Genomic DNA, 23,100 nt, shown 5'->3' on the forward strand with positions numbered 1-23,100 from the left:
AGGGTTGATCCAACACAAACAACTTTATGTATTCAAAGCGTCTAAAATGTAGAAAAGCATTTATGCCTATTTTTAGATTTCAAACATTTTTAATATCTTTTTAACTTTTCAAATTTTAGATTTATCAAATGCCACTTTATTTGTGGTAAAAGCCATATAACAGAATTAGGATTAGGTGAATGTGATGGTTGTGTTTTGGGTTGTGAAATGCTCGACACCAATCATAATTGTGAATTGAGAAATATTGGATGACTGTAGGCTATACGCATCATTTTATGACTGTTGTGGAATATTATTATTGGTTCTAACGCATCAAAGGTGGTGAAATTCGGGTTGGCCCAATTACCATTTTATATTGGGCAAGTTTAGATCTGCTCTTCATAGAGTGCATCTCACAACACGTTTGGCCATGCATCTAGAACATCTTCGTACTTGAATATATTTATTGGTGGGAAGATGCCCAATGCACGAGGTGGGATATGTTCTCCACCCAACGTGTCTTACAATGACCACCGTGCATTGGGAACATTTCCCGTACGGAGATGTTCCCATTGCACAGTGGAGTTTGCCTGTGAGGCGCCATCTGTAAGGAGCAGATCCGATCTCCCAATGCACGGCTACTGTGAGGTGAGTGTGAGGTACGCTTCGTGAGCAGCAGATCCAAACTCGCTTCGGGCTGAGGCCTTTGGTGTGAGAAGCAGATCCGAACTCGATTCGGGCTGAGGCCTTTGGAGCCGGGCCCATTCCCGTTCAAACTTTGACAGCAGCCCAAACCGAGACCGCCCATTTTGTACCCCGCTGTCCGCATCACTGTGCATCCAATCAGCGAAGAACACCTCTTCGGAACCAATTAGACATAGACAACTGTTGCTTTTCAATGGCAACTGTCCCTCTACGATTGGCAGGATGACAGCAGATACGAACTCGTGCGAAGGTGGGAACCGTGAAACGATTAAACGAGAAGCTTCTGAGTTTTGACGCAGGTGGTAATGGCGCTTGTATTTCAGTTTTGCATTTCTCTCTGAAATTCGAAGGTTCAGAGATCTTTGAAGTGATTTCTGTTTCGATATTCGGTCAAGCCAGTGCTTAGCAATGTCTTCTCCTGCAGAGTAATCACCTTCTCCATCTCTTTCTTTTCATGCCCTCTCCCACCCCAGTTCCAGAATCCAGATGCATATTACTCCCTTTCTCATTTCTATTGGCCTCATATATTTATAACAATTCTAAGAGCTTCCTAGAATTGGTCATCGATGCCAAAATCTCAGATCCTTATGATAATTCCTTTATTTTAAAATTCATTTTATCTGCATTTCCTTTTGTATAAATTACTAAATGAAGTTCTGGTTTAATGATTCTGATACTCTTGATATATTCTATTCATAAGATGAAACTTTTGTGCCGCAATTATAATTCCAATTCATCCTTTTGTTTTCCCCCTGTTGTTGTTTTATGAACTCTTGGGCTGTGTACGATATGCTCTTTATGTAATTGTTACATAAATTTTGTGGGAGGTGTTGTCGCCATTTACTTGTTTTCATATGAACATATTTTATTTGGGTGAACAATTTGATAACTGCTGCTTAGGTTTCAATAATTCATCCTTCGGTTAATACTGCAGACTTGTGTTCATTGATAATGGCTTTTTGATGTGGTCTTAATCTGGTTAAGATGGACCGGTTGTTGTTAAGTCCGTGGTTATTGTTGATAATGGCTCTCAATGCTGTTCTCGAATATTCAGTGGTTTGAACCTACCTCCTTAGTCCTGACTGAAGGAGCACAGTGTACTTAGATGCTGTTGTTTTCCCTTTACACTCCTAACTTATCTGTTCCCTTTTCCCCTTTTTGTTTTCAATTTATGGAGGATCATATATAGATTTGCCACTGGTTGGATGAATGAACATTGTTTAGTAGTTGATATCCGTACTGTGTGAACTTGATCTTACTAAGTTTAGTAAAGGACCTGGTTGGTGATGGTTTAATCTCTTAGAATGAAGAAATAAATGATGCAAGTGCTCAAACAGTGAAACTTACATTAATAAGTAGAGAACAAGAGTGATAGCTTATACACCTATTGGTCTCTAAGAATAAAAAATGAGTGGATGATTCTGGGCAGTATCACTGATATGCCTAACCACTGGAGAGGTCATGGATTTGGAATAAGAGACAAAATCCACTGGAAAGCTAATAGTCCACATGTTCATGTGAAGTATTCAGAAGAAATGCATATATGTATCAATGTTTTAAAATGTGGAGGCGTGACGCAAGGCGTTCCACTACTTAGAGGCGTGAGGCGTAAGCCTCCTTAAGAGGAGGGGGTTAGGATGAGGATGAAGAGGAAGGGGGGATCTCATTTTTTCTTTATTTTAATAAAAATCTTTTATACTAAGAAGAATAAAGATGCATAACATTAGTTGAAGGGGGGGGGGGTCTTGTCGAAGCAGGGGGCAAAGTGGCAAACCACTTTCTTTCCCCTTATCTTTTCTTCCCTTCCCTTTCCTTTTCTCTTTTTTTCTCCTCTTTCTTTTTCTTTCCCTTCCCTTTCTTTTCCTTTCCTTTCCTTTCCTTTCCTTTTTTTCTTTTTTTTTCTGTCTTTTTATATAAGATGTGCATGAGGTGCATGAGGTGTATGCCTCTAGCACGCTTCATGAAAAAAGCACAAGAGGCATACGCCTCAGAGGTGTCAGCGCCTCTGGCATACGCCTCAGGGCGTTTTGGGAGTGCCTCGCCTGGAGGCATGCCTCCCACGCCTTTTAAAACACTGATATGTATCTCTTAGAATGTGGAGTTCTCCTTGGAGGTTTTGAAGAGTAGAGTTCTGCTTTGCCTCAGTTCCTGGATGTTGGCTGTTTATGAGTTTAAAGTCATTCCAGCTATTGACCAGAGAAGAAACCTTCCATAGATTGGCCATTTTTTTCCAGGAAGACCATCAGGAGAACTTTAATTTCCCTTCATGTGGAAAGACAAGTGAAGCTTGCATTTAATGGATGCTCAAAAGGGGAGCCTGGAGCTGGCAGAAGTTGGAGGTGTCCTGTTCAGCGAACTTGATAGTCTTGTTAGCATTAGTGCCCCGATTGGAGATGTGGATTCCATGGAAGCAGAAGTTAGAACTGTCTTAAGACTCTTAAGTGGCATCAATAGTTAAGCAATTATATCTCTCATAATTGGCTATTGAGGTGACTCGGAAGTTCTATGGAATGCTGTCAAAGGGTGGGCAGTGGACCATGGCATCTAAAGCACCTATCAAACTATAGGTGGGGGACCTTAGCAGGCTTATGATCAGAAATGTTGGAGTCCTAAGGAAATGTATAGTGTAGCGGATCTCTTGGAAATTTGGGAATAGTAGGGGCTTTCTTTTATACAGAGAGCTGTATGTGCATATCTTGTGCATCATTGCACGTCCTCTCATCTACTCTGGTTTCTTGATGTATCACACACACACACAGACATATTACCTTATCAACTGTATCAAGAAACTTTGATTTCTGCCAGTTGACCAAGTATACTTGATCCAAACCAACAAGTAAACAAATCCTTGTCCAAACTATTTATGATTGCCTATGCAAATGCTGTTTCATAATTCCATTTATTAAGGGAAATATATTCTGTTAATTGGAGTTTAGCTAAGCCATGTTGCAAATCATGTATGCACCTATTTTTTTTTTAACTCTATTTTGAGTTTTTGACTAACCCCAGTAACCATCATAGCATTCCTTATTATGCTTTTTCTTCACCAGATTCTATAAGTCGCTTCCACCTGTTAGCAAGGCCTATGGAACCCTGTGTTTGTTGGCTACCACAGCATTTCACTTGGGACTATATCATCATGAAGATATTGCACTCGTATACCCACTTGTGTTCTCTCATTTTCAGGTACAGCTTTCTACATTTGTTGATTTTCTGATATTTATTGAAGCATACCAGCAGTACCACTATCAATATCGGATTCATTTTGGCACATCTAATGCAATGATTAACTAGATTGTATAGAATTTAAACAGTTCTTTAAGTGTGGCTTAAAGCCTTGGCTTTTAAATTTTTAAAATTCATTTCTTTTGGAACTTCTAATTCTAATCAAACTGACCATCTTTACCCTATTTCCTCACTAATTGCTTCTGCACATTTCCTTCTTAGTTCCTTAATACTCAGGTCCTAATGATAACTTCCTCCTATTTATTTTCCTATCTTAACCTCTTTCTTTGAAAATGAAAGGCTTCTTATTTGTATTTCTCATCCCAGCCATACAAACTTGCTTCTGCCAGGAAACTCTAAAATTTTGAAAACTTCTATTACAAACCCTGATTTCCTGGGCCCACTGTGACAAACTATGGTTTCTTGATAGTCCAGCATGTAAGATATTTATTGCTGAATGAATTGATGGAACCAGATTTTAGGGATGAAGACATTGTCATAGAATAAATTTTAGCATGCTAATTTCAATCAGAAGAGTTTTTATGAAATCAATTTTTTCCTGATTTTCTTAGTAAGATGAATTGCTTTACTGTTCTAGATGAATTGCAAGTTCAGAAAGTTTGTTTCATTGGATTACAGTTTCTTGGTGGTCCTTTATGCAAGGTGGTCATTAGTGATTCAACTTGACAACTTGGAAGAAGATAAGATGTTGCAAAGAATATGGTATGATGAAGTCTAAGAGTACATCAAAAGAAAACAAACAATATGGTATGGTGAAGTCTAAGCCATATCAAAAGAAAACAAAGAATACGGTATGATGAAGTCTAAGTCTGAAAGGGATATTGGCAGCATATTGGAGGAATATATTAAATTTCAAAGCCATCAATTGCGGACCTTGACTGATGCATGTTAGGATGCTTTGTAATCAAAAGATATCCTAAATAGGAGAATGTTGACAAAAGGGGTAATTGCAAGCACCAATTACTTGTATAAACCAAGAAGACAGTCGAGAAGAAATGAAATTGTTAAAGAAGTGAAATGGTAGATTTCTTTGTGAGGTCTGGAATTATTTAATCACATGCCGAGCACAAATTTCACACATGTTAAAAGGGTTGACAAGGGTTTGTTGAGATGAGTTTGGTTCTGAAGGCTTTCTTAAATGTAGGAGATGGCCAAATAATGTCCTATAGTTGTGGCTCTAAAAATTTAGGGCTAGGAAAGAGAAAATTTAAATCATAGAAATTTAGGATTTTACAATAAAAAAAGGAATTTTAGTAAGTGGCTAATGGGAACTAGCTAGGTGTCATTTAGGGTTTTTCAAAATGATATTGAGGTTTTAATTTGGAAAGCAATAAATGATAGTGTGGTTTAATGTAGGATGGCAAAAAAGAGATCCATGATTCTATAGTTAGCTTTTTCCTTTTATATTAGTTTTATTAGTGTGGAATCATGACAAAGAAATTGCCAAAGTAAGAGAAAAGTCTTTGGCTAGGGTTTTTTGTTTGGTTTATCTTAATGGCCTTTATTTGGCTAGGTTAGAACCTTGTGAAATTTAGGTATGTTGATTAGGATGGAATTAGGGTTGAAAAGGCTGGGCTTATGCCATGAAGAAACCTAAATTGTTAATTTTATAGATTAATGACAAGACAGATAAGGTTTTAATTGAGATGTTAAACATTAATCATTTACCAAGAACCAGTAATAGGAATTCTATGATTTATATTGAGGAAAAACAGACCTTAAATCTGGAATGAAGTAATTTCTGAATAACAGCCAAGAACTTAGAAATAAATAAAAGGATGGGAATTGAGAAAACGTTAATTAATTTTTCCTTCCCAAAGTTCTGACTAGTGCTGCACCTACGTGCAATTTAGGGCCTTGATGAGGTTTCCACTATCAGATATGCACCTCATAGAGTGGGGCATCCAGATATTCCAAGTTTATATTGACTTCCAAAAATTTTTAAAAAGAAAGAAAGAAAGAAAGAAAGAAAGAAAGAGGTTTCTTAAGAATTAGTTCTAACAATAGCACCACCACTTAATTGGACCTTGAAACTAAAGTGAAAGCCCTTTAACAACAAATAATCTCTTTCCATGTAGCTATGCAACTATGATCCTCTAACAATAGGATCTCATGGAATATCTATGAGATCCTTTTGTTGGTTGTAGGAAGCCTTGATGAGCTGAGTTGAATTGGAGTCACACACAGAACATGTATTTAATTTAGAAACTTTATGTATCATTTACCATGAATCTGTATATCATATATGAAAATGTAAATGGCATTAATTTTTAGTATACTCTTTTTCTCAATTGATTGGAAAGTTATGATCCTTTTCTTTCACCCTTTTGGGTTCCTCTGTCCCTTTCTGAAACTTTTCTGTTATATTAATTCTAGGTCTGGAGGTTGGTTACAAACTTCTTCTTCCTTGGCAAATTTTCTGTCAATTTTGGAATTCGACTCTTAATGATGTAAGTATTAATTCCAGAAAACTAAACATTCAATGCATCAGGAGTATTATGCTTCAATTGATAAAAAAAATGGTTATTTCCACTATTTAATGGGAGCAGTCATTCCTGGATATCCTTTCTTTTATCTTTTGGTTACTATTCATAGCTTGCTTACTCAACGGAGAGAGGCTCACTTGGGTCTGTTTCTGTACCAACTTGGTTGAACAGACAATTTTAGTCATCTCTTTTACTTTTATTAAGGCTTTCTGATATCGTTACTGATTAAAAAAATGCTACGAAGTTACAGCGCTTATTGAAACTTAAGGGAAATTTACATTTTCCATCTGTTGGAACTCACTAGTACCACTTTTTTTTTTTTTTTTTTTTTTAATGCTCCAGAGCAAGGTATGGTGTCCAGCTAGAGAGGGGGCCCTTTGAAAGGCGTACTGCAGACTTCTTGTGGATGATAATATTTGGAGCCTTATCATTGTTGGTGTGTGCAAATTTTGCCCTATTATTCAGTATTCTAAGAGCTAATAGTCAAATCAACTTGTAAAGAATCTTCTTATATGAAAATATAAAAAACAGCAAGGCTGTGTTTGGATTTGGTCAACAGCGGAAATGGGGAACATAGAAATTTGATCTACTACTCAGAACTCTGAAAAACTGAGCCATGTGAAATGCAGAAAGCAAAGGACCTTTCTCTCCATCTTCTGCCATTCGTCTTGTTAATTTGTCCTGTGTCTATCTCTGTTGCTGAAATCCAAACATAGTCTACTGTTCATTACTCTTTTATTTTAAATTTTGTAATTGTGTGGGTGAAATATTGTTACACTTGTTTTTCTCATATTTTGTTTGGACATGGGTTTTCTAGGTGTTATCTGTCATTCCTCTATTATGGACCCCCTTCTTAGGGATTTCACTAGTATTTATGCTTCTTTATGTCTGGAGTAGAGAGTTCCCAAATGCTCAGATCAATATATATGGACTCGTCACGCTCAAGGTATGCTAAATTCTATTTCTTTTGTAGCTCTTTTTCTTTCACATGTGACACTGCTTATTTAGATATCGGTATGACATATTGTTCCTCTTTTGTAAGTATTTAATTTATCTGCTTGCAGGCATTTTATCTACCATGGGCAATGTTTGCTTTGGATGTGATATTTGGTTCACCCCTCATGCCAGATCTGCTTGGGATCCTAGCAGGACATATATATTACTTCTTCACAGTGTTGCACCCTCTAGCTGGTGGGAAGAACATATTGAAAACTCCTGTATGGGTGTATCCTTGTTTGTTCCCTTTGTTTGGAATACCCCTCTCACCCCACTTTTTTTTTTCATTATTTTTCTCTTTTTGTAGAGTTCATAATTGTCCATCTAACCTTCAGATTTGATCCAACCTTAGCACTATTGCCTTGAGCCCTGCTTTGCAGATCCATTAATCAGACCAGTCATTGATCAAACCCTGACCCAATCTGATTTGGACTTGCTCCACCTAAATATATTAAGTCTGCTCTGCATAATATATGATCCAATAGATACATTATTTACACCCTTTTACAAGTTTTCATGTGAACATTTAACTAAAATCGTTTTGTAATTTGGAGTCTTAGACATGGATACATAATAGGGGCCATCACTTGTTTTAATAGTAAAATCTTGGGCTGGAAAATATCAGAATGCAGATCCAAGTCTGAGAGCACCCACTTTGTAAAAAAAAAAGCCAAAGGTTAGGTCCATATCCAGCCCACCCCTCCCAAGACCCCAGGTGGCTGAGACTAACATCAGTAATAGTCTTTAGAGTTTAGACTTGATTACATAATATTTGTTTGAAGAGGATATTAGAGGAACCCCTCGTGCCAAACTATATCCCTTTTCTATTTCTTTCTTATTCAAACTTCTGTTTTGTCATGCAGCTATGCTCCTTCAGTGTCTTAGTTGTGAAGATTTGGGTGCTGTAGCTTTGATGCATTTGTTGTTTTATTGGATGAGTTTCTAGAACTCTTGCCTGATTCTGAAATTTGATGTTTCAGTTTAATAAGGTCTTGTTCAATCAGATTCAATGAAATCCAATAAGTTGGCAGATTTTGAATATGCCATCTTTGGAACTCATCATGAGGACTGGATTAGTTCCAGGTGTGTACATCAGACTGGTACTGGATCCATCCTGATCTGATCTAACTCCAACCTGTTAGGACCCTAAATGGTAGTGGTAACCTGTGGAGTTCAGATATTTGTACTACCTAAGAGGCATGACAATTTATGGGTGATCCATAGGGGCTTCTTCAGGCATACATTTTAGCTCATTTAACAGACTAACATCCAATTGATAATACACTTTTTCCAAAACTGCAATGCACTGAACTGGTAGAAAGTATTGGGTCGTGGCTGCCAGGTAACTATTATGTTGTTTATATGCAATAAAGGACCTAAGTATTTGCAATCTTGGGCATGTTGTATTTTGCTTGGCATATCCTACAGTCTGTTCATACCAAAGAAATTCATGTGTATGTTACTTATCTAATGGGCCAAATGTCAGTTCCCCTTGGTTATGGTTTATTTGCAATTTGACAATATGCCAGATTTATAGGGCTGTATGGATTTGCAAGGCTTACTAGGAAAAAAAATGTCCACTTGGTATTTTTATGGTTTGTCTGGACTTCATCTTTCCCTAGTTGTGCAAAATATTATCTGGGTAGTACACAAGTATCATATCTGGTGAAATATGTACATTTCATTTCCTCTGCTGCAAGTTCCATGACTACAATTTTATAGAAATAAACTTGTTGCACGGTGGAACGTGGGACCTAATGCAAATAGTTCTTCACAGCCGGATAGGGCAGCTGGTGTTGCTTTCAGAGGGAGCAGCTATCGGCTCAATGGATAAGCTTGTTCTCTTGCAATCTGGCGGCCTTGAAACATGTACTGTTATGCCATCTTGTTGACTTTTCTGATGATAACACTGCTGGGAATAGCAAGAAGCAACCACTGTAGGCAAAAATGATAGCAGAGACACATGAATACTGCTCAGTGCTGACACTGCAATTAGCCTTCTCTGTACACTTCTTATACAGAAACCCATGTTTTCTTCTGGTCTAGACTACAAAATTCATCATTAAGAATGGTTATTCTGATGTTATTGCAATGACCCTTTAACTGGAAGTTGAAATCTTACTGAACTTCATGTTTGAGTTACATTGGATTTACAGAAATACAAAAAGCAAAGTTTTATTCTAAATCTGGCTTTTTACAAGATATAGTCGGATATTGCATTGCAACAGGCCTTCACCCCCCCGCTTGAGATGCAACTACTTTTTTAAATAACCATAGGAATGGCTTGTGGGGCGCAGAATGGTGTCTGATGTGTTCAGCATGCATATTAATCTAGTTTATGGGCATTTTTTATTTTCAACTTCAAGAGTGCATTCTCTCTTAAGTAAGTTGCGGTGGGGGGAGTTCGGTCAATGGGAGAGTTGATTAATATTTTTGACTATTCATTTTTTTGATAAGTATGGGCCCCATGATTAATGAACTTTCCGCTTTGCCTAGAAAAATGATATCCATCTCTCATGCAAGATTTAAAATTAAGAAAGCTTGTCCATCCTTTTTTTGTTTCTTTGAAACTGGTTCACTATCGAAATTTTGAACCTTACTCTCATGCATGTGGATAAGTTATTTTTCTACTAGATAAAAAAATACCGAAACACCAACAGATAAAATTGCCCCTTGTAAGAATAGAATATATATGGGTAAATATGGTAAACTGTCAAATTTATCCTAGTAAATATCATTATTAAAAAAAGCATGGTAAATGTATTTACCCTGATACTTCTGAAAAGGCCTGAGAAACGCTTACCAAACAAATGGCTTACTGAAAATGAATGGGCCTAAGTGGCCAAAGGTTTTTATTGGATGAGAGTGATTTAAGGAGAAAGTTACATATGGTTAGTGTTAAAAGTAAAATCCATATCTCGTCCTAAGACTAGGTAAAATTATCTATGCATTCAACTGCATTTCATTTTACTTTATCCTTTCTTCACTCTGGTCTTGGATAATATTTTGCTTCTTTCGGTACTTTACTCACAACCAACATGACTTTTGTAGAAAATTAGGTCCCTGGCGTATTATCAACTGACTATATTATTGCAGAATAAAAGTTCAGAGAGATAAACCAGAAAAAAAAACTTTAATCAAGAATTCCATTCTGCCAGAAAACACATAATACGAGAACAATGTTTTTAAAACTGGACCGGACAGGGAATCGTTTTGGGTTCGGTTCTCAGGTTGAATGGATGGTCTGCTCTGACAAAAAATTAAAAATTAAAAAAGCACAGAAAATGGTCAAAATCATTCCCGAGCTGAATGGTTCGACAATTCAATCACCTGGGTCAGCGGTTCATTAACCAAATCAATGGCTTTTTGGCCAAATAGCGATTTTGGAGTAAAACGGAACTGGTTAAGTGATCAGTTCCTGATTTTTCCAATCTGACTGTTTGGTTCGGTCCAATTTCTAGTATTATAGTGTCAATTCCTATGGTAGAAAAAAGGTATGATACTTTGGCTTAGAAAAAAAGGTGTGGTACTTGAAAAAACTAACATGAATTTGAAATGAATGTCTTATCAAAGAAAAAAATTGAATGAATGTGGGAGTTTAGGAATTTCCATCCTGGCAAGTATTCATCTCAATGGAGGTTTTTGTTTTTTTTTTAAGTGGATTTTGGGGCAGAGATGAATTTTAGGATTCTACAACTCATACAGGTATTAAGCATTACATATTGAATATTGCTAGTTTGTATGTTGATTTCATTGTTGTAAGACATATGAAGTTACCCATTATGTATTAAAATTTAATAATACTTTGAATCTTATGCAAAGGATAATTGATAATTTATATGATTTTTAGATATTTAAATCAAATAATTGGAATTTTTTATATTTGTTTGTATTTTTTTGCTTGTTTGTTGCTTATATATAACATGAAATGATAGATAGAAAACTAGATGCAGGTTTTAAACCGAACCTGCCCCATTCTCAAATGGAGTTCAGATTTGTGCCCCACAATGTCCCACAGTACATCCCCACCGAACTCCCTCAAATGTAAGAAGGGTTTTGTAATTTCATATACACAAAAGGTTTGGTCTTTGAAAATCCAAATTGTTGTGGTTGCGAGGAATATATGGGTTGGAAGGTTTGGAGAGGTGGAGAGCATGGTTTTCAAAATCGAACTGGACTGAACAACTGGACCAGAAAAACCGGGAACTAGTCACCTGACCGGTTTCGTTTCCCCTAAAACCATTGATTTTGGCAGCAAACCGCTAAACCTACCGGTTAACTGTTCGAATGGTTTTGACTATTTTTTAAATTTTTTGTTAGAACGGACCGGTCGTTCGAGTCGAACGGCCAGACCGTTTGAACCGGTAACTGGACCCTGATCGGTTCAGTCACCGATTCGTTTTTAAAAACCATGGTGGAGAGGATGTAAAATTTATAAGACCCTCTTTGAACCCGCCTGTTGCCATCCCAATATGGGACACCTTATTATCTCACATGTTAAAATCTATTATTATAATTTAAAATATAATAATATCTTAGAATCCACGTCAGCCTACTCTATCTTACCCTTTTACACTTCTTAGAATTTTGTGAGTTTTTTTATTTAAGAAAATAAATCTTAAATAAAAAAAAATAAAACATTGATTACTCGCAACCAATTATGTTTCCTTTTTATTAGAAAACCTATAATCACTCCCCTATAAAATAAATATGGTCATTTAGGGCTGGGCTGGGTTTATGATCAACCGAAGACCAATCCCAAGATTTGGGCCTAAGACCCAAGCCTGAACCATCCGAGGTCAAATCCGATCTTTCCAATCACAGCCCAATGCGAGGACAAAAATCCAAGTTCAATCCGTATAAAAATTCGAGTTTAATTGATCCGTTGATCCCGCGTTGCACTCCTATTAATAATAATAGTGAGGTCATATCTGCGTGGTATCAGCACTTTCTTGGGGCCGTATATACCTGCGATCCATATTTCATGCCAAATTTGATCAAGTCAACATTTCTAAATCAGTTGCAGCGAGAAAAAAAGAAAGCCATTATTTATTTCCTTCTGCTTATTCGAATCCAACAGGAAGAGAAGAATAGAATAGAAGGGAAGAGCAGAGCAGAGCAAAGCTCGTTACGCAGAAGAAAACACAAAACCCAGGAGAGAAGGAGAACGATAAGAAGAGAGAAAAATGTCGTGGCAAACTTACGTCGATGACCACCTCATGTGCGACATTGAGGGCAATCACCTTACCGCTGCAGCCATCATCGGTCACGACGGTAGCGTATGGGCCCAGAGCAGTTCATTCCCTAAGGTTTATTCTCTCTCTGTCTTGCGAATCCCCATTTCTTCTTCTATGTCATTGCCATTTCTATACAATCTAATCCAACTCCGATTGGTTACAAGGTTACCTACCACTTATAGAGAAGCAATTGAAACATGATGATTGTTCTCTGTTTCAATTCTGTCGCTGTATGTTTGATTATCAATCAAGTAAATGTGCATCATTTTCTTGAGTAGCAGACCAGTCTAGCAGGCATTTTTTTTTTCTTTTCATTTTAATCTTCAATGGGGTGATTCTTCTCGCAAGATGTCATCGTTATTTCATGCAGAAATTCCTAACAATGCAGAAATGGGTGTTCTTTTTGTTGCATATTTTCAGTTTGAGACCGAGGAGATAAATAGCATTATGAAAGATTTTGCTGAACCAGGCTACCTTGCCCCAACTGGCTTATTTCTTGGGGGCACAAAGTACATGGTAATCCAAGGAGAGCAAGGAGCTGTCATCCGTGGGAAGAAGGTGATTTGATGTTTACTTTCTTCCTTCTTTGACACCGACTACCTTTAAATCTTTCACACAGTCTAAATTTTGATACAGAGGGCACTTGTAAATGCTCTTAATTAAGCCGTTGTCAAGAGAGATTCATGAACTCCTGTTTAATACTTGTGTATTTAATTTTACAGGGATCTGGTGGCATCACCATAAAGAAGACCAATCAAGCTCTAATTTTTGGTGTCTATGAGGAGCCTGTGACTCCAGGACAGTGCAACATGGTTGTTGAGAGGTTGGGGGATTACCTCATTGAACAGGGCCTCTAGGTCTCCATATCAAGACTCAAGAGTCCCTCCCTTGTCTTTGTTTTTTACTTTTTTCCCCCCATTTCTTATGTAATTCTTTTCCATTTTTGCGTCCTCCCTCCCTATGAACTGGCAATGGAGATGGTGCAGATAATAACTGTCTGAGGACGGTAACAGTTATTTGGAGTCTTAGGGGTCATCAAATCTTTTATTTTCATGTCTACCATATCTTCATGTATAAATACAATTGAAAACATGGATTTGCCAATATCCAAAAACCAATCAACTGGAATCATAAAATTGGTAGCGAATCAAGTGTTATTTATCAAAATTCATGCATGGGTTTTGATTCATACCATATTTTTTCCATTTCATAGATTTTCCCTACTATTAAGTTTTCCAGAAAAAACTGATTTTTTTTTTTTTATATAATTTTCATGTCCATAAACATACATATGTAAATGCAGGTCTACAAGATAAAGACAAGTCGAAAAAGTGCATTTCTTGTATTTTACGTCCTAGGAAACCATTGGGTCAAGGAGAAAGCTTTCTTGAATCACTCATCATACTTCGACCCAATGTTATCAACCCGCAGACCTGGATTGTCGAATCATTCAAACTGTCATCAGGTTTCAATTTTAGGTTTTGTTTACTTCAAACTTCAATTTTGACCGAAAACCATTGACTTCATCAAGATCCACTCTAACCCCTGCGTCATAAATGTATGTGCAAATTGCTGTAACAAAAAAAGTGAAGGTGCAAATTTTGAGATGTCATAATTTTGTGCAAACTTTTGAAACCTATGCATTTTACATCTTTTTCTGCAATATATTTTTGCTAGAAAAAATCCTTTTTTGGTCTTGAATCTCAATTTTTAGTATTTTTTATAAATAAAAATAAAAAAAATCTGAAATAATATTAATTAAACATTAAAAATAATACTTATATATTACATCTAAAATATAATTGTACATGATTTTATTAATGTAATACATATTTATGACATGAATAATCATACCGGTGCATAGACATGTTAATGGGCCGGGCCCATTTAAAATTTGGCAAAAGTCAAACCCGAGACCGGCCCATGAACAGGTCTACCGGTGCAGTTCATCAAAAGGGATCCTCTGGATTGACCACCTGTGCAGTCCATCAATTCCTATGGTACAATGGCCCATCTTTTATCTTTTATTAATACTAATGTAAGAGCATACATATGCAAACAATTATTAACTATACGTGATATATAGTATTTTTGAATAACAATGAATGATATACAGTCTGTTGATTTAACTTTTATCATCTGTTTGGATCAAAGTAAATATCCACTTTATATAATATAGATCTTCTACAAGTCATATATGAAAATAATGTGGCTTCGTTTTAGAATTTAGACCCCTTTTTTCAAGATGAAATTATATATTAAAAACTTTTATGAGACAAAGAAAACAAAAAAGTCTAGAAAAATGTAATGGAGCATTGGAGTCCCATCCTCTTTAAATGAGGTGTAAATATACAAATGGTACCCACTAGCCTGTGGAGGGTGGTTGTATGTTGGCGTGATGACTGATGATTGTCCCCACAATGGCGACTAAACGCACAGATTGCACCCTTTTTTTTTCTATGGATTAAACATAGGTCGCATGTTCACATCTTTTGTTTGATAGTCTGTGATTCATTTTGTTATGGATCTTAACCACCACTTGATTTGATTTGTGGATTTTCTTTAAGGGAGCTGGTTGCGTTTTTGAATTGATGGATCCTTCAAAAAGTAGGTGGCTTTGTCTATCACTTTAATAATTATAGAGAGAGTTGCCAACTGATGACTGATCTCATCACAGATAAACAGTTCAAAGTTCAAGCAAAGGAAAAAATGGTGGTACCTTGCTGCTTGCTGTCCACAGTGAAAGTTTTGAGTACTCTTTCTTCTTCTTCTTTTTTTTTTTTTTCTTTTTCTAATTCAATCTAGTGTATTAATAAAATGGTATTCAATAACATTAATATGAATTTTGTTTAAAAACTGAAATTTACCAAGAATTCGAACCTTCTGATGAAGGATTCTAGATACAGTTTATCTTTTAATACAACCTAATTTTGTAGAAAAGAGAGTTTAAATGACCAAACAATCTTATATAAGGCAACTTAATTAGATAGATTAAACCTCAAAGGAATACTAATTGTGTTCTTTTTTTCCCCATATATACTATTCTTGGGTTATTTAGTTTTTTTTTTTTTTTAGTCATGATATTGAGATCACTCTCATCATAAAAGTAATGAGATACCCTTCTAAGCTGCAACATATCTATAATCCTTAGACCAAGCTTCAACACAATCAAATCTAGATTACATATAATTGCAAAAAAAGGAGTTAAATTTATCTAATCTTTCTGATTTTTATTTCTTTTACATAAGCGGGACCTATTTAATGATGGGTCCAAATTCTCTACAGGTGGGATAGATAATGAAAAATAAAGAAAAAGAAGACACCTCATTATATGATGAGGGCGCTCTCATTGTATGTCTGGCTCTTTCTTTTTTATTATTATCTTTTTCTTTTTTTTTCTCTCTAAAAAAAAGTCATGTATCGCTTTTATGCCATATAGTTATATGTGAACTGGAAAAAGAAGGAAAATAAAAAGCTGACCACAATTTGAATTATAGTTTCGGGGATACAAAGAGCCAAAATGGTCTAGGGCCTGCAATTGCTCACCTATCTTGTTTTCAAAAGCATGGGCCCCAAAATGGAATCAGTACTAATTATAAGATTAACTAACTAAAAATCAACTTAAATAAATGGCCTCAATAAACAAATAGGGTTGTAATATTTTTTATGTTTTAATTAGCAAGTTGTCTTAGGTTTTAATATTTTAATTAGAAATACCCCCAAAATAATTGCTTATCTTGGCAAAGGTTTTTACTTTTTACACTGAAAATTTTCATGTGGAAGATTCCTGAGTCATATAGTCTACTCAACAAATCAAATTAACATTATCTACACCCATGTAGGAAAAATGATTTATTAGATGGATTCATCAGAGAAGCTTACTAGATAGACAAGCCAAAGTTTTAATTTCTTCAAAGGTGGCTTATTTGATCTATGTGACGAGATTTTTAAGTTTGCAGACATTTTTTCTATATAACGGCTGAAGTGGTTTAGCTGAAGGACTTATTATTGCTTTGTTATTTAGTAGAATGAAACAATTAATTAAATATCAAATTAATCAAAAATTATAGTAATCAATTTCAATCCAATTTCAATTTCAGCTTCAGCCTTTAAGAAGCTCATAACCTATTTAATAGCTTGTTAACTATAAAATAAAGTAATAAGTTATTCAATTCAGCCACTACAGTTGTTATCAAACGGCTCCATTTTACTTCAAAATTTGAGGGTGAGACGAGGAACCGTATAGATGTGTTGTGGATTCTTTAGGCTCAGTTTGAAAGGAGTACAAATACAAATATGTATTGTATAAATACATACAAAATAATATAAAATAAAATGTTTTGTGCTAATATGTATTCCTACTTTCAAATGAAGCCTTAGGCTCAGTTTTGAAAAGAGTACAAGTACAAATACGTAGAGTGTAAAATCTTATATTTTGTATGTATTTGTACCTACATATTTGCATTTGTATTCTTTTTAAACCGAGCCTAAAATAACAGGAAAATTCCCGATTAGTACCCTGTACTTTGGCTCGAGTGATAATTTGGTCCCCGAACTTTAAAATGCGACAATTCAGTACTCGAACTTTCAAAATGTGACAATCGAGTATCTACCGTTAATTAGTCCGTTAATCAGCCGCTAAGCGACATTTGAAAAGTCAAAAATACCCTTCGAATGCCATATAATTCTCTTTATCAACCATCCAAATGTTGACAAAAAAACTAAACAGTCCCCAAATCCTAGCCTCTTGTATTCAAAAAAGTTGGTGACTGTTTAGAAGAACCTAGAATTTGGGATTGTTCATTTTATTGCCAATGTTTGGATGGTTGATAAAGAGAATTAGATGGCATTCTTAGGACATTTTTGACTTTTCAAATGTCACTTAATGGCTGATTAATAGACTGGTTAACGACAGGGTACTGGATTGTCACATTTTGAAAGTTCAAGTATTGGATTGTCACATTTTAAAAGTTCAGGTACTAAATTATCGCATTTTAAAGTTCGGAGACCAAATTGTCACTCGAACCAAAATACAGGGTACTAATGAGGAATTTTCCCTAAAATAATATACAATATAAGGTTTTTACACTCTACATATTTATATTTGTACTCCTTTCAAACTAAGTTTTATGTATTTACACCATACATATTTATATTTGTACTCCTTCCAAACAAAGCCTAAGATTCATTCTCAATGTTTATTGGCTCTCCTATGTCCAATTAACCTTTTTCTTGAAGCAGAGTGGTGCCCAAAGGTATGAACATTTTTTTTTATTTCATTGTGTTAATAAGGTTTGAACAGTACACTTTTTCATTATGCAAGAAGCACTTCCAAGTTTTCAAAATTTTGTCTGAAATTACAGTAAAATAATAAAAATTTATAATTTATAATAAATGTGAAGTTTTAATAAAATCTCACTCTCTCTAAGTGGCGGACTTGAGGGGCATTTATGAAATAGCGTTTAATGCGCATTCTGAGGGAGAGAAGAGACTGGAAATGCTCAAATGCCATAAATTAATTATTTATTCGCTGTTTTTACATTTTCGGTGTTTCTACGCTACCTTCTTCATCATATTTATACTGCCCCCTCGCTCTCATTTCTCTCTCGCGGCGAACAAGTCCATCCTCCATCGTTGTGTAAGCTCAAAGCCTCAAACACACCGTACAAAAACCAGTAGTAGATCGAAGAAGAAACCCAGGGATCGAACAAGATGTCGTGGCAAACCTACGTCGATGACCACCTGATGTGTGACATCGAGGGCAATCACCTCGCGTCCGCGGCGATCATCGGCCAAGACGGCAGCGTTTGGGCTCAAAGCTCTACCTTCCCTCAGGTTTATTTCATATTTCTCTTATTATTAGATTGAAAAGTTCGGATTTTTGTACTTCTTAATTGGTGGGCATGTTTGGTTATGGTTGATTATTGACGGGTTTCTTAGAATTTATGGATCTAATGAGGATCTCTGGAGATTTGCATTGATTATAATTGAACGCATGACGGGTTTTCTGTGTTACTATAAGATGCCTTGGTTTTTGGTTTTATCTTTCCCCCTCTTCCTGGTTACATGCATGTAGATATGATGATTGTTTCGATCTAAAGTAAGATCACCAGCTACCTCTTCTTTTTGAGTTTTTGGCTTTTTAGTTTGAAGCCGAGGTTTTCAAGCCCATGTGTACATTATCTTGTTCTGGGGTGATTTTAAAGCAAGCGAATCTGTATATGTGTAGCCGAACCAATTTAGTTGTAATAAGACTGAGGATGATTTAGATTTATCACCAGTGTATTGCCCCTGTGATTCGGATCGTGATGTCTTTAATTCCTTTACTGGATTATTTCGTCGAGGTGGATTGATCTCCATCGCATGTTTAATATTAGCACTAGTTAATGGCATCCCGCTTTGTGGGTGAAAATGGCTACGACTGAGTATAAAGTGTCTATACTTGCTCCGATCCTTTGTGTTCACCAGTGTATTGATCTCCATCACCAGTGTATTGCCCCTGTTATTATGTTGTTTTTGTTGGTGCCAAACTGATTCTCAAGCTAATCCTAATAAAATCAGCAGTTAGTTACCATATGTTTAAGCATTTTATATCAGAGCATAAGTTTGATATCCACAGTTTTCCTTTTTTTGTCATATGCTCGTATTTGGCTGGGTTTCTTTCAGGGGAAAATCTGGCGATGATTTTTACTAATTTAGAAAATAATGGGTTACTCAGCTTTAAGACAATTTTCAGTAGTAATTAGATATGAACACAGTCAAATCTCATAACCTGCATAGACTGTAGTATAGTTTAACCCTGAAGAAAGATTTTGTATTAATGATTTTGCTCTTGTTTATTTCTGTTATTTTTATTTTGGGAATCATAATCCATTGCTCTTATGTGTTATTGACTATTGTTGTAGTTTAAGCCTGAGGAAATAACTGCCATTATGAATGACTTTTCTGAACCTGGATCACTTGCTCCAACTGGCTTACACTTTGGTGGCACAAAGTATATGGTGATCCAAGGAGAACCGGGGGCTGTTATTCGAGGGAAGAAGGTGATACTTTCACATCCTTTCTTAACCTATCAACTTCTTTATTTGTATGCTAGTAGATGATATTTAAGGATTAATGTAAGGCACATCATTTCACATTGCTCAAATGGTTATTGCTAATGGACCTGCAATTCTCAAATGGTAGGGCATCTATTAGATTGGTCAAATCTTCTTTTTTTTTTGTGTGTGTGTGGGGGAAAGTGAGCTAATGGGGTAGCTCTCTCCCAAACCCAGGTGAGGGCAGGATTCAACCTCAAGTCTTTGCAATATACAGCCATACATTACCAGCAAGTTAGCTGGCACCTTCTATCGAAGTGTCTTTGTATTTTGGATGGTCAAACAGAAGGCTGTATTGATAATATGGATTCGGGTGACAACACACACACACACGTCATAGCTTGCAAGTTTGGACCATCAAATTGTAACATAAGGTCATACTTTGCTGAGTATCTTAGAGGCATGAATATTTTAGCATTCGAGGTGATTCAAGAGTAAGTTCAGACATTTATTTTGACTGTCAAACAAACTAACAAAGGGCTATAATGCTTTACAGATCATCCTATGCTCAAAACACTGATTTTAACTCCAGGTGGCTAACCACCTACTTCATGCCACAACTAAACAAACCTTTGTTCAACTGCCACATACTGTCCTTGTTATCAAGTACAATGTGTGATTTTGTCTATTTTTTTGCTTCTTTTCCATTTTTTAACTGTCAAAAATAAGGCCATTTGAATAAAATTTTACCTTACCCTTTTTCAACAAAAAAAGAAATGCTTTGATCAGATCTCAAGGAACATTTCTGGTAATAGAAAGTTTGTACAATGGCATACAAGAATTTGATGGACTTAAGATCATGACATGACAGCTACTTTCTTTAAGAGTCTTAAGATAATGTGTGGGTTTAGATCTGTGCCCCGTCGTCCATCATAAATGGTGTTAATGGACAAGTAGCTTCTATCTACTGCAAATATGTTTCAAATTCTAGCAACTCTTTAGTACTGTACAGAGCTCTTGTAGAACCATTTAATTGAATTTGCGAATTCAAGGATGGAAGTTAATCACCTACAGCCTCGTAAACTTACATTTGTAAAGGAGCTGGTTAAGAATAACATCTTGTTTCTATAATGACATTTTTATCAGGAGTAGTGACAGTAGTCAAGACAGTATTCCTTTTAGATGCGTGCAATCGGATGGGGGTGTATAAATCAGGTACCAATTTAAAGAACTTCCTCTGCATTGGGGGCCAGTCCGCTTCAAAATTTGACAAATGCCTATTCAAGGCCTACCCAAGTTGCACCCCTACAATCTGACTGACTGGTTTAATGACAAATGAATGGTCACTGGACGGTTTTTTCAGAATTTGTACAATGGATGACTAGAATCAGTAAAGGACAAAATTTATTTAGTGGATTTATGGAAATGAAGATTGAGTTATACAGGATTCTTTTTGTGCATTTCTAGATAGTTGCAAAGGTATGGATGTCAGTCCAGTATGGCTTCATATTTCCATCTTATCAGGTCTCAGAAATAAGGTACATTAGTTATACAGTATGTTTAATGTTGTAATAGTTAGGCAATCCTGTTTTGTGATCATGACTACCATATTTCCTGCTAAAACTTGTGTTGAGGAGAGTGGTATAATGGTAAATTGCATTGTATTTCGGGCTTGATCTTATGAAATGGAAAATATGACATGTATGTGTCAGTCTCTGACATGGATTCAAATTTTCAAACTCGACTAATCTCAAAAATATGATAAATGGGTTCCATAGTATGTTTTAACTAGATCATCATGTTTTAGTCCAAGATGTGACTATAACTGCCACATGCCTTATAAATCTTGTTTTGAGGGTGAGGTGAGAATCAGACAATATTGATAAATTGCATATTATTTGTGGCTTTATGAAATGGAACACCTGAGACGTCTGTGATTGGTACTGCAGTGTGTGTTTGTGCATGTATGCTTGTTGATTGGGTTGGTAGAAAGGGGAAAGCAATTTACTGTCAGAAGCTTAATTATTTTTGGCTGCATTGTTGCTTCTCTGGTTGTGGTGTAGCTCTATTAAAATATATCAAACCTGACTGCTAGCCTGCTAGTAATGGTCCATTGTTGACTTCTTTTGGACTTTGAATCCAGGGCTCTGGTGGTATTACTGTCAAAAAGACCAATCAGGCCTTGATCGTTGGTGTCTATGATGAGCCACTGACTGCTGGCCAGTGTAACATGATTGTTGAGAGGCTTGGCGATTATCTTATTGAACAGGGCCTTTAGTTGCCTCGGTATGTTATATACTTGTATTACTCACAGCAATTCTTTCTTTTTATTGTTTTAGCTTTCTTTATGGGTTTGCATCTATCCACCTGCCTTTGGAATGGTTGCAGTGAAATAATATTGCATAATTTGAGGTCATGAGGAACTCTGCGTGGAAACAAAGGTATTTGGTTGTTGGAGCGTGGTAGATATGATCTATTCCGTATTTAAGCTGTCTTTGTATTCTGCCCATGAAAAGGGGTTATGATGATTTTCAAGTGAGTGAGAGATACCTTATCTGATCTTATCTATCATTCTGTCAAATAGAGAGTTTTGGGATTTTTATAATGGATGTGTTAGATTGACCTTTCTTTCGTGGTATCTATTCTCTCTTTTGTATGTCTCATAAATTAAAACTGCATGTTTCATGTTTGGTTTCTTCCGTTCCCTTTATTTTTCTTTGAACAAGTGTTACCATGACTGTTATAACCGTGGCAAGCCGGATATTTGTGTACTTTAAGCAATGGTACTGGTAGGTAGCATCACGGAGCTCTTAAGAAGGGTCTCCAATGGTGTCAATTGGACTGGGCTCGGTCCCATCCGATCCAGTCCATTTTACAAATGGACCAGGTCCAATCCAAATTTGGACCAGTCCAATTCAATTCAGTTTCTGGACCTGTTTGAAAAACAATCTGAAAAACCAAAAATAGGCTTACATTACATGAGTCCAAAAATTGACTTTCTGGTGAAATTAATAGTTATTGTCGGAAACCCCTCTTAGAAGTGTCTCTACTCTATCAATGCAATTCAATCACTGCAGAAGTCCTTCGGAATGAGCTCTTAAAGCAGAAAGTATGGCTTTCCCCTGAATCAAAGAAAGCTTCAACACTCATAAATGGGCCTATAGGCACGGTTTTAGGATGGTGCATTTTGATATCAGATCCAAAGTTCCAAACCCCCTTTCATGTTGATACGAATTTAGTTAGGTTCAATGAGAGTTCTAAATGATCCTTGGATGGATGGAAATGGAGTTGCCCCAACTAAGCCTAAGATATTCCACTGCAACTCAATCAACACCTGATGGTTTAAATTTAAACAATAAGTAGTCAGTTCACGTGCCTGCCTGTATATATTATGTTATTATATGGTCACACAAT

At 36.1% G+C, this 23,100-nt stretch overlaps 3 protein-coding genes across 3 annotated transcripts; all 3 read left to right on the forward strand.

Annotated features, from left to right (window-relative positions):
* The first annotated feature begins 929 nt into the window (after window positions 1-929).
* Window positions 930-9,597, forward strand: LOC104592028 (derlin-1-like). The gene is made up of 7 exons (XM_010251168.3): window positions 930-1,109; window positions 3,735-3,870; window positions 6,307-6,380; window positions 6,759-6,852; window positions 7,234-7,362; window positions 7,481-7,641; window positions 9,135-9,597. Exons 1-7 carry the CDS (start codon window positions 1,093-1,095, stop codon window positions 9,244-9,246), a joined length of 723 nt encoding a protein of 240 aa, XP_010249470.1. The 5' UTR covers window positions 930-1,092; the 3' UTR covers window positions 9,247-9,597.
* A 2,888-nt stretch (window positions 9,598-12,485) lies between these two features.
* On the forward strand, window positions 12,486-13,753 carry LOC104592029 (profilin-like). The gene is made up of 3 exons (XM_010251169.3): window positions 12,486-12,721; window positions 13,070-13,207; window positions 13,372-13,753. Exons 1-3 carry the CDS (start codon window positions 12,599-12,601, stop codon window positions 13,504-13,506), a joined length of 396 nt encoding a protein of 131 aa, XP_010249471.1. The 5' UTR covers window positions 12,486-12,598; the 3' UTR covers window positions 13,507-13,753.
* Window positions 13,754-18,189: 4,436 nt separating this feature from the next.
* Window positions 18,190-22,382, forward strand: LOC104592030 (profilin-1-like). The gene is made up of 4 exons (XM_010251170.3): window positions 18,190-18,484; window positions 19,555-19,692; window positions 21,830-21,972; window positions 22,075-22,382. The coding sequence occupies exons 1-3, from the start codon at window positions 18,362-18,364 to the stop codon at window positions 21,962-21,964; spliced, it is 396 nt and encodes a 131-aa protein (XP_010249472.1). The 5' UTR covers window positions 18,190-18,361; the 3' UTR covers window positions 21,965-21,972; window positions 22,075-22,382.
* Window positions 22,383-23,100: the final 718 nt, after the last annotated feature.

Source organism: Nelumbo nucifera, chromosome 8 (assembly GCF_055504915.1).
Source record: "Nelumbo nucifera cultivar China Antique chromosome 8, China Antique-T2T, whole genome shotgun sequence".
In the NCBI taxonomy this organism is placed as follows: domain Eukaryota; kingdom Viridiplantae; phylum Streptophyta; class Magnoliopsida; order Proteales; family Nelumbonaceae; genus Nelumbo; species Nelumbo nucifera.